The 12,852-nt window shown below is 38.6% G+C and overlaps 1 protein-coding gene across 1 annotated transcript in view; it reads left to right on the top strand.

Annotated features, from left to right (window-relative positions):
• FRAS1 (Fraser extracellular matrix complex subunit 1) overlaps window positions 1-12,852 on the top strand; it is a 449,198-nt gene that overhangs the window by 390,868 nt on the left and 45,478 nt on the right. Inside the window, exons 59-61 of the mRNA XM_015138463.3 lie at window positions 171-376; window positions 8,101-8,257; window positions 11,286-11,486. Coding sequence (XP_014993949.3) covers window positions 171-376; window positions 8,101-8,257; window positions 11,286-11,486 — 564 coding nt within the window. The remainder of the gene's footprint in view (window positions 1-170; window positions 377-8,100; window positions 8,258-11,285; window positions 11,487-12,852) is intronic.

Below are 12,852 nucleotides of genomic sequence, written 5' to 3'. Positions count from 1 at the left end.
TGAGAGCAACCATGCTTTGGAATCTGCTTACCACCTGTGATTTGTCAGCCTACCCTGGGCTTTGGTGGAGCTCACCTGCCAAAGTAGCTGCTGAAGGCTGACAAGGACCATGGCCACTGCTTCCCTGTCTTATACAAATGGTGACTTTGTCTTTCTGTCTGCCCACCCAGTGCCCAGCATGCAGTTTGCCAAGGATTTGCTCCTAGTGAAGGAGAAGGAGGGTATCCTGCATGTCCCTATCACTCGGAGCGGAGACCTGAGCTATGAGTCATCAGTGAGGTGCTATACTCAGAGCCATTCCGCTCAGGTCATGGAGGACTTTGAGGAGAGACGAAATGCAGACTCTTCACGGATTACATTTCTGAAAGGGGACAAAGTAAGTGGATTGCTGGTGGCTGAAAGATGGGATTCTCTTCTTGTCTTTATTTGTCTGTAATGAAGTCATTTATATAAATTCCAAAAATTCTCAGAATTTTCATACTATGGTTGACCCTTGAACAACGCAGGGGGGAGGGGTGCCAACTCCTGACATAGTTGAAAATTTGTGTATAACTTTTGACTCACACAAAACTTAACTACTAATCACCTACTGTTGACTGAAAGCCCTACCAATAAATAAATAGTTGATTATCACATTTTTATGTGTCATATACTACGTTCTCACAACAAAATAAACTAGACAAAAATGTTATTAAGAAGAGAATATTAGGAAGAGAAAATATATTTACCATTCAATTAGTGGAATAGTGGATCATCATAAAAGTCTTCATTCTCATTGTCTTCATTCTCATTGTCTTCATATTGAATAAGCTGAAGAGAAGGAGGGAGAGGAGGGTCTGTCTCAGGAGTAGAAGACAGAAAAAAATCCGTATCTAAGTGCACCAACACAATTCAAACCTGTGTCATTCAAGGGTCATCCATAATTGATAATATTTTTAATGATGCCATCTATTCCTCCTTTGGCTCCCACTTACAATCAAATACACATATCATTGGTCGAGCTGAGAAGTTTAGCCGATGTGTGACATATCTGGAACTTAGCAGAATCAAATGAGTTCTGCTCTTGTTACCACCTCTTAATCTCAAACTCTGTTAGAGATGAATATACTCCACTAATGTTACTTTGAGAGCAAGAGACAGCCCTCTACCTGGACCCCTGTCCCAGGGAAACATACATCCCAGTATAGGACCAAATAGGCAGATGTTGAGCAAATTCAAGTCAGCAGAGTATTCTCTTGACAATGTACATGAAATCTCATGCATATGCACCTGGAAACTCACTACTAAAGCCAATGGAAAGCAAAAAAAAGCAGGGGCTGCAATCCTACTCTCTGATGAAACAGACTTTAAACCAGCAAAGATAAAAAAAGACAAGGGCATTACGTAATGGTAAAGGGATCAATGCAACAACAAGAGCTAACTTTCCTAAATATCTATGCACCCAATACAGGATCACCCAGATTCATAAAGCAAGTTCTTAGAGACCTACAAAGAGATGTAAACGCCAACACAATAATAGTGGGAGACTTTAACACCCCACTGTCAATATTAGATCAAAGAGACAGAAAATTAACAAGGATATTCAGTATTCGGGACTTGAACTCAGCTCTCGACGAAGCAGACCTAATAGACATCTACAGAACTTTCCACCCCAACTCAACAGAATATACATTCTTCTCAGCACCACATTGCACTTATTCTAAAGTTGACCACATAATTGGAAATAAAACACTCCTCAGCAAATGCAAAAGAACAGAAATCATAATAGTCTCTCAGACCACAGTGAAATCAAACTGGAACTCAAGATTAAGAAACTCACTCAAAACCACACAACTACATGGAAACTAAACAACCTGCTCCTGAATGACTACTGGGTAAATAATGAAATTAAGTCAGAAATAAATAAGTTCTTTGAAACCAATGGGAACAAATACAACATAACAGAATTCCTGGAACACAGTTAAAGCCATGTTTAGAGGGAAATTTATAGCACTAAATGCCCACAGAAGAAAGTGGGAAAGATCTAAAATCGACACCCTAACATCACAATTAAAAAGAACTCGAGAAGAAAGAGCAAACAAATTCAAAAGCTAGCAGACGACAAGAAATAACTAAGATCAGAACAGAACTGAAGGAGATAGAGACATAAAAAACCCCTCAAAAAAAAAAAAATGAATCCAGGAACTAGTTTTTTAAAAAAGATTAACAAAACAGACCATTAGCCAGACTGATAAAGAAGAAAAGAGAGAATAATCAAATAGACACAATAAAAATTGATAAAGGGGATATCACCACTGATCCCACAGAAATACAAACTACCATCAGAGAATACTATAAACACCTCTATGCAAATAAACTAGGAAATCTAGAAGAAATGGATAAATGCCTGGGCACATACACCCTCTCAAGACTAAACCAGGAAGAAGTTGAATCCTTGAATAGACCAGTAACAAGTTCTGAAATTGAGGCAGTAATTAATAGACTACCAACCAAAAAAAGCCCAGGACCAGACGGATTCGCAGCTAAATTCTACTAGAGATACACAGAGGAACTGGTACCATTACTTCTGAAACTACTCCAGACAATAGAAAAAGATGGACTCCTTCCTAACTCATTTTATGAGGCCAGCATCATCCTAATAACTAAATGTGGCAGAAACACAGCAAAAAAAATTTTCAGGCCAACATCCCTGATGAACATCGATGCAAAAATCCTCAATAAAATACTGGCAAACTGAAACCAGCAGCACATCAAAAAGCTTACTCACCATGATCAAGTTAGCTCCATCCCTGGGATGCAAGGCTGGATTGGCGTACACAAATCAATAAACATAATCCATCACATAAACAGAACCAATGACAAAACCCACATGATTATCTCAATAGATGCAGAAAAGGCCTTCGATAAAATTCAACACTTTCAGGATAAAAACTCTCAATAAACTAGGTATTGATGGAACATATCTCAAAATAATAAGAGCTATTTATGATAAACCCATAGCCAATATCATATTGAATGGGCAAAAGCTGGAAGCATTCCCTTTGAAAATCTGCACAAGACAAGAATGCACTCTCTCACCACTCCTATTCAACATAGTATTAAATGTTCTGGCCAGGGCAATCAGGCAAGAGAAAGAAATAAACAGTATTCAAATAGGAAGAGAGGAAGTCAAATTGTCTCTTTTTGCAGATGACATGATTGTATATTTAGAAAACCCCATCATCTCAGCACAAAATCTCCTTAAGCTGATAAGCAACTTCAGTAAAATCTCAGGATACAAAATCAATGTGTAAAAACCACAAACATTCCTATACACCAATAACAGACAAACAGAGAGCCAAATCATGAGTGAACTCCCATTCACAATTGCTACAAAGAGAATAAAATACCTAGGAATACATCTTACAAGGGACATGAAGGACGTCTTCAAGGAGAGCTACAAACCACTGCTCGAGGAAATAAGAGAGGACACAAACAAATGGAAAAATATTCCATGCTCATGGATAGGAAGAATCAATATCATGAAAATAGCCATACTGCACAAAGTAATTTATAGATTCCTTGCTATCCCCATCAAGCTACCATTGACATTCTTCACAGAATTAGAAAAAACTACTTTAGATTTCACATGGAACCATAAAAGAGCCCATATAGCCAAGACAATCCTAAGCAAAAAGAGCAAAGCTGGAGGCATCACACTACCTGACTTCAAACTATACTACAAGTGTACAGTAACCAAAACAGCATGGTACTGGTACCAAAACAGAGATATAGACCAATGGAACAGAACAGAGGTTTCAGAAATAATGCCACACATCTACAACCATCTGATCTTTGACAAACCTGATGAAAACAAGCAATGGGGAAAGGATTCCCTATTTAATAGTGTTGGGAAAACTGGCTAGCCATATGCAGAAAACTGAAACTGGACCCCTTCCTTACACCTTATACAAAAATTAACTCAAGATGGATTGAAGACTTAAACGTAAGACCTAAAACCATAAAAACCCTAGAAGAAAACCTAGGCAATACCATTCAGGACATAGGCATGGGCAAGGACTTCATGACTAAAACACCAAAAGCAATGGCAACAAAATCCAAAATTGACAAATGGGATCTAATTGAACTAAAGAGCTTCTACACAGCAAAAGAAGCTATCATCAGAGTGAACAGGAAACCTACAGAATGGGAGAAAATTTTTGCAATCTATCCATCTGACAAAGGGCTAATATCCAGAATCTACAAGAAACTTAAACAAATTTACAAGGAAAAAACAACCCCATCAAAAAGTAGACAAAGGATATGAACAGACACTTCTCCAAAGAAGACATTTATGTGGCCAACAAATGAAAAAAGAAAAGCTCTTCATCACTGGTCATTAGAGAAATGCAAATCAAAACCACAAGGAGATACCATCTCTTGCCAGTTAGAATAGCGATCATTAAAAAGTCAGGAAACAACAGATTCTGGAGAGGATGTGGAGAAACAGGAATGCTTTTACGTTGTTCGTAGGAGTGTAAATTAGTTCAACCATTGTGGAAGACAGGGTGGTAATTCCTCAAGGATCTAGAACCAGAAATACGATTTGGCCCAGCAATCCCATTATTGGGTATATACCCAAAGAATTATAAAACTTTCTACTATAAAGACACATGCATGCGTATGTTTATTGCAGCACTGTTCACAATAGCAAAGACTGTGAACCAACCCAAATGCCCATCAATGATAGACTGGATAAAGAAACTGTGCCACACATACACCATGGAGTGCTATGCAGCTATAACAAAGAAAAAGATGAGTTCATGCCCTTTCCAGGGACATGGATGAAGCTGGAAACCATCATTCTCAGCAAACTAACACAGGAACAGAAAACCAAACACCACATGTTCTGACTCATAAGTGGGAGTTAAACAATGGGAACACATGGACCCAGAGAGGGGAACATCACATGCCAGGGCCTGTCTGGGTGGTGGGGGGTTAGGGGAGGGATAGTATTAGGAAGAATACCTAATTTAGATGACGGGTTGATGGGTGCAGCAAACCACCATGGCACATGTATACCTGTGTAACAAACCTGCATGTTCTGCACATGTATCCTAGAACTTAAAGTATAATAACAAGAAAAAAAAAACTCACTAGCAAACATGGCTGCACCAGAATTAAAGCCTGCAACCTCAGTGTATGTCAAAACTGTGTATTGAATCAGAATCACATTTTCCCCATTTTAAAATCTCAGTTTCAGGTGATTGAGTCAATTGTATCCCTTGGTTCAAGGCACACATCCTCATTGGTCAATACTAAGCCCTTCTCTTACTTTTGTTTTTTTTTTTATTCATTTTATTTTACCTCCACTCTCCAGCCACATTCTTTTCCCTGCTCATCAATCTATTGTGTTTAATATGTATCTGTTCACTTGTATTTCTTCTTAAATGCTTATTGTTTTATGTATACAGTTTTAATTTCTAAAATTGCTATTGTCCTCTTTTTTCATCTTTTACTGTTTCCACTCAGCGATATTTTGAGATCTGTCTATGTTGTTTAGGTGTACATGTAATTGGTTGCTTCTAACTGTTACATGATATTTTATGGTATATGTCTTAGTCCATTTGCATTGCTATAAAGGAATACCTGAGGCTGGGTAGTTCATAAAGAAAAGGGGTTTATTTGGCTCACAGTTCTGCAGGCTATACAAGAAACATGGTGCCAGCATCTGCTTCTGGTGAGGGCTTCGGGAAGCTACCACTCATGACAGAAGAGAAAGGGGAGCAGGCATCATCACATGGCGAGAGGAAGGAAAGAGAGAGGGTAGGGAAGGGTCAGACTCTTATTAACTACCATATCTTATGGGAATTAAGAGAATTCACTCAACCCTGTGAGAATGGCACCAAGCCATTCATGAGAGAACTGTCCCTATCACCCAAACATCTTCCACCAGGCCCCACTTCCAATAATTGGGGATCAAATTTCAATAGGAGATATGGAGGGGACAAATATTTATCAGCATGTGTCTGTAATATTTTACCCATACACTCTTAGCAAGAGACAGTGAGGAATCTCAGTGATCACACCCACCAGCTTCCTGACACCTGTCATCACAAATAATGCTTCAGTGCACATCCTCATACATGTCCACTTACAGACTTGAATGAGAATTTTCTTGGATATATAATCAGGAGCAAAATTATAAACTATAGGACATGCATATACTTAATTTGAAAACCTTGTGTTGGAATACTTTCTAGAATGTCACTAGAAGTGCATGAGGGTAGTTATCACCCTATATTCTCTTCAAAACGTAGCATTACTTATCTTTTGAATTTTTGCTAATTTAATAGGTATAACATTATATCTCATTTTAATTTGTAATTCTTTAAGTACTAACCTTTATATGCTTGTTAGCTTATTGGGTTTCCAATAAGCATATAAGCTTATTTGTGTCCTTTGTTTCTTATTTCATTGTATTATCTTTTACTCACTGATTTGTAGTACTTTCTTATATTTCCCAAATATTAATTCCTTGCCAGTTTTAGACATTTTAGGTATTAATAACACCTTTTATTTTTCTCTCACTTATTTATTACCTTTGACTATGGTGTTCTTAGCTGACCAGAAGTCTTCAATTTTGAAATAATCAAATGTATCCAGTTTTTGCCTCATGATTAGTCTTTTGAAGTTTAGCATAAAATATACCCATCGCAGATCACCCTAGATTCTTCCTCGGTTCATCATTACTACAAAAATAAAAGTGATAGCTTCCTTCTTTGGAGCACTCATGACATTTACACATTTACAACTCATAAAAGACTGTCTTATTTATATATTTTATGGGAATTTTACTGGTGACAGGTTGAAATGTGTTTAAAACACATAAATATACTACAGACACCATCTTCAGATTTGAGTCTACATGTCTGTATTTGTTTTCAGTTCAAAAGAGAATCCTCTGCTTATCCAAGAAGTAGTTTTTAATTTAATAAAATTATAAAGAAAATACAGTCTAGTAATCTGTGTTACCCACACAACAATCTATCATTATTCTTAAGCACATTTTAGAAGCTTTATTATTATTATTATTATTTTGCTTGCTAAGCATATGCTTTGAAACTTGTCATTCACTAACTTTTTTTTTAAGATCTAAAGAGTCACTGCTAACTTCATGCTTTCTATAAGGAATTCTTATACAAAAGATGTGGTAGACGAAAAAAAAACCTTCTTCGGGGACTTAAAATCAGGTTAGCAAGTCACATATAAATGTTCACTGGGATATTCTCTCACCATTTAGTGTGACTTAGGAAGTGTGAGAGTGAAACTTCTCTCTACTCATATATCCTTTGCAACATGTTAGAATAGTGAATTTAAAATGATCCAACTAAAAATATCCTCCTTCGCATCACGTGACTCTACCATTGAGGCTGCTGTGTTATCTGAAATGTTGTGACCATATTTTACATTTTCTCAAAAATACAGTCCTCAGTAGGGAATATTCTGTTGAGAAACACTTGGTTTTTTTCCATCAAACAGGGATTTAGATTGTGGTCTCAGAGTTTCTGTACTCAGCAGTTTTCAGATGAGATATCATTTGGCAGCAGATTTGAAAATTCTCTAGCATTTAAAGGTATCTTTAGCCTAACACAAAGCCTTTCTGATTTCCTTATAAGGCTTCAATTTTTACAAAGGAAAAGAAGTGTTACTCAGCTCTCCAGAAAGTTTAATCAGTATGTTAAACCCTCGTCATCAGAAATCTACCTATTTTAATATGTGAAAAGGTATTAAGCAGCCCAGAAGAAATGTGGGAAAGCACACAGATGTTCTACATATGCTTTTTAGTGGGTTTTTTTGTTGATCTCGTTTTTCATAATCCATCTCCAGTAATTAAAAATGACTTGGCATGTGTCAATACAAGTCTTTACATATAGGTAAGTCCCTCTGAAGCATGAACTGTTAAATTTGAACATTTTGTTTTACAAATAAAACTGGATCCTTTTGAATTTGTGTTGACTTTTTGATGCAAAAAAGAAGAAAAATAATTTTCTAGGAAAACCAAGCAAGTCACTGATATCTTGCCGCAAATTTTAATCTGTCTTGTCCCATTGGCTCTAGGTGAAGAACTGTACAGTCTATATCCACGATGACTCCATGTTTGAGCCAGACGAACAGTTCAGGGTCTACCTCGGGCTTCCTCTTGGAAACCACTGGAGTGGAGCTAGAATTGGAAAGAATAACATGGCCACCATCACCATATCCAATGATGAAGATGGTAACAGAAGAAATTATCTTTAGTTACTCTTAGGTTGAGGGAACATAAACTGATGTTTAACTAATTATTAGTGTTTTGAAAAATAAAAGTGCTTTAAGAACGCCTACCGATAACATTCTCTGAATATTTATATAAAATGTTGATAGCAAATGATCTCCCTCTACAGAGGTCCAAAAAAAAATTCATAGGTATTTTTAATATCATTATTCCCTACCACAGTGCTAGGAGATACAGAATGATTGTGGTTAAAAGCTGAGATAGAAATGCTAAGACAGAAAATAAAAACCATTTAAGTCACTGCAGTTCAGGAGCAGGACTGGAAATACAGTTGGAATCAGTGGAATCCAATGAACTGATTTAAAACACTGCCACCTTCCTGGAAAAGTCTAATTTTTCAGGTTTCTTCTCTCTAATTGATTTGGCCTACTAACCTAAAAAAATCCTTAAGCTCTATAGTCAAGTGTTAGCCAAGAATGACCCAGTCACCAAGGAAGACAAAACCTGTTTCAAACTGCGACATAATTGTTTCACTAAGAAAGATATTTTAATGAGTGAATGGATAATAATATTACAAATAGTGGTAGCTGTTTTTATTGAATACTGCATACCAAGAACTATGCTAAGCATATTTTATTATCTTATTTAATAGTGGCAGGAATTTCTTGAGGTTGGCACTATTATTTCCATATTTTGAATAAAGAAACTGAACCTCAGCAAAGCTGTATAATTTGCACTCTTAGTTACACAGCTGCAAACAGCAAACCTGGGTGTGAACTTCATTCTGTCTGATTCTGGAATCTATACTCTTAAGTATCACTAACTACTCTAAGAGTCTCAGTGACTCTTAGGGTTCCTAGTGAAAAATCAGTAACTAACTTGGACATTCGATAAAATCAGAAACTCCAGTCTGGAAGTTGAATTAGTCCTTGACTCCGGGAGACTCAAGTTCAGATCCCGAAGTGAACCTCTCCCAGGTACACATCATTGAGGCTCAGGGAAATAAGATTTATACTCTGCTGCAACTAACACAAGAACAGACAACCAAACACTGCATGTTCTCTCTCATAAGTGGGAGATGAACAATGAGAACACATGGACACGGGGAGAGGGATGGGGAGCTAGGGGAGGGATAGCATTAGGAGAAATACTTAATGTATGTGACAGGTTGATGGCACATGTGGCTTGTAACAAATCTGCATGTTCTGCACATCCCATGTTCTGCACATTTATCCCAGAACTTAAAGTATAATTTAAAAAAAGGGCGGGTGCAGTGGCTCAGGCTTGTAATCCCAGCACTTTGGGAGGCCAAGGCAGGTGGATCGATCACCTGAGGTCGGGAGTTCAAGATCAGTCTGACCAGCATGGAGAAACCCTGTCTCTACAAAAAATACAGAATTAGCCAGGCGTGGTGGCATGCACCTGTAATCCCAGCTACTCAGGAGGCTGAGGCAGGAGAATCGCTCAAACCCGGGAGGCGGAAGTTGCGGTGAGCCGAGATCAGGCCATTGCACTCCAGCGTGGGCAACAAGAAGGAAACTCCTGTCTCAAAGAAAAAAGATTTATGCTGTGCTGCAGTGACCCTCCTAGGTTTCAAAGAGCATTCTTATTAAAAACTATAAAACCTCAAATGAGGCTCATCTTCTACAGTAAGAAAGATTTGACTTTCCGAGAGGGAAAGAAAGGGAAATAAATATAAAAAGCAGAGCTTTCTGGCCGGGTGCGGAGCCTCACGCCTGTAATCTCAGCACTTTGGGAGGCCGATCACGAGGTCAGGAATCAAGACCATCCTGGCTAACACAGTGAAACCCCGTCTCTACTAAAAATACAAAAAGTTAGCCGTAGTGGCCGGCGCCTGTAGTCCCAGCTCCTCGGGAGGCTGAGGCAGGAGAATGACGTGAACCCGGGAAGCGGAGCTTGCAGTGAGCTGAGATCACGCCACTGCACTCCAGCCTGGGCGAGAGAGTGAGACTCTGTCTCAAAAAAAAGAAAGTAGAAATTTCTGCCATATTCTATGATATACTCAAAATGGTATAAAAGTTATTACTCTCAATTTTTCCATCTTTTAATCTCTCTCTACCACCACCCCACCCTTCCCCATGAGATATAATAGAAAAGAAGGCATGATTTGAATTTTTTGGTAAAAATCAATATATTATCTTATTTATTTATTTGATATGGAGTTTTGCTTTGCCGCCCAGGCTGGAGTGCAGTGGGGCAATTATGGCTCACTGTAGCCTCGACCACCAGGGCTCAAATGATTCTCCCATGTCAACGTTCTGAGTAGCTGCGACCACAGGCATGTGCCACCATGCCTGGCTAATTTTTTAATTTATCTGTAGAGATGAGGTCTCACTATGTTGCCCAGGTTGAATATATTATTAATAATTTCCTAGCAACAGGATTCCATTAGGAAATCTTGTGTTCCTGAATTATCCTTGTAGCCAGTCGCTGAAAGGACCCATACTTACCTATATAGCTTGTGGGAAATTAGGAAAAGCTGAGGATGGGGAGGTGAGAGCACTAAGAGGAGGGGGTCCAAAGGACCGGAGGTGAGGGGTGGACTTGGTAAATTTAAGTAGTATGTAAATGAGATAAATTACAAACCTTTGAAATTCATATCTCATGAATGAAAAGTTGATTTATGTGATAGGTATTTGTCTAGGGCCTACTATGTCTCAGTCCCTTGATAAACTGTTCAAATTTTAAAACATTCTGTGAGCTGCAGTGCCGAGACGGAAACTTGGACATCATGAATTTCGAAGTCGCTACAAATAATTCTACCCATTATATTGTTTTTAATAAGGAACGTGTGAGACATAACTCCTGCAGAATCACAAATAAATATCTTTTTCCAAAGCATTGTTTAACAGTAAATACTGATTGAGTTTTATGACTGCAAGCCATTTTGCCTTCATATTGTTAACTAATGTGAACAATTTCCTCTTGTCATTATAAGGTGTTTTCCTGGAAGTCTGAATCCTTTGTGCTATTCTAACTGGCTCTTGTTTTCCTAATCACGTTTCCTTAGCCCCCACCATTGAGTTTGAAGAAGCTGCATACCAGATCCGGGAACCCGCAGGCCCAGATGCCATTGCAATTCTGAACATCAAGGTGATCCGCAGAGGGGATCAGAACAGGACCTCCAAGGTTCGCTGCAGCACGCGGGATGGCTCTGCCCAGTCTGGTGTGGATTATTACCCAAAGAGCCGAGTTTTGAAGTTCAGTCCTGGTAATTGAATGCCAACCTCAACCTCTGGGTTTTACTTAATAGAGGGGCAAAAATCTTGTATTTGAATAAAGGAATAAACAGATAAATGAAAAGGGAAAACAGTAGTTCCAATAGCATAAAGCATTTTTAAGCACACATTTGAGATTGCAGGTCAAATTTCTAATTTGTAAAAATGACATGGGGAAAAAAGAAATAGGTCTCTTACTCTAGACCACACTGGGCATTTTGGTTCATTTAAAAGGATTTTTTGTTAGCCTAAGATTTGGTTGAATGATAGGACCACTAGCTTAAAAAAAATATACACCTAACTGGCACCATTCAACAAATATTGCTGCAAAGTGCTGTGCTGGGTCTATAAGGGATTACTACATCTGAAAGGCACAATCCCTGCGTTCAAGTGGTTTAATATCTACTAGGAAACAGGACACCCAGTTTCGGACTTCCCAAAACAAAATTTATATGGAGATGAGTTTGGGAAAAGAGAGAGATGGAGTTCAGGTCATAGATCACAGCTTAAAGGTCTGTGACCTTCCACTCTCCCCCTTCCAGAGGATGTTTAAGTATTAATCTGATGGGGAGAATAAGACAGGAAAAGGGTTGAACTGTATGCTAGGTTTTTTCATAGAACTTTCTGAAACCTAACTGGTATAGTTCCTGAAACCATTTGCAACATTGCCAGAGGAGGGCAACAGTGCTATGGGAACTTTTCAGAGCTGTCTTGGCAAGTGGAGGGAGAAAATGATGCCCTCAGAAATGATGGGGGTTGAAGGGGGAGGGTCTCTATTTTCTCTCCCCACACCAGAGCTTTAAAGGGCTTCTGGCTCCATCCCATCTGTGTCTGATTGATGTTTGCTGGAAAGCGAGATGCTTTCCTTCCATATCTCCACACGGACCAGTCTTTCACTTTTCTGCATGAGGATCTGGGGAAAGGATAGGTCTAGAGGGAGCTTAGCCCAGATGTCTGTAGACTACAAAAGGGGCTTTAACTTCACTGAGGTATTTGCATCTTCAGAAACTCACCTTACAAAAAAAGGAAGTGGGTCTTTTTTTATATATATACTTTAAGTTCTAGGGTACATGTGCACAACGTGCAGATTTGTTACATAGGTATATGTGTAGCATGTTGGTTTGCTGCACCCATCAACTCGTCATTTACTTTAGGCATTCCTCCTATTGCTATCTCTCCCCCAACCCCCCACCCCCCTACAGGTCCTGTTGTGTGATGTTCTCTGCCCTGTGTCCAAGTGTTCTCATTGTTCAATTCCCACCTATGAGTGAGGACATGCAATGTTTGGTTTTGTGTCCTTGTAATAGTTTGCTGAGAATGATGGTTTCCAGCTTCATCCATGTCCCTGCAAAGGACACA

Source organism: Macaca mulatta, chromosome 5, assembly GCF_049350105.2.
Source record: "Macaca mulatta isolate MMU2019108-1 chromosome 5, T2T-MMU8v2.0, whole genome shotgun sequence".
NCBI lineage: Eukaryota > Metazoa > Chordata > Mammalia > Primates > Cercopithecidae > Macaca > Macaca mulatta.
This window is presented reverse-complemented; position numbering and strand designations above follow the sequence as displayed.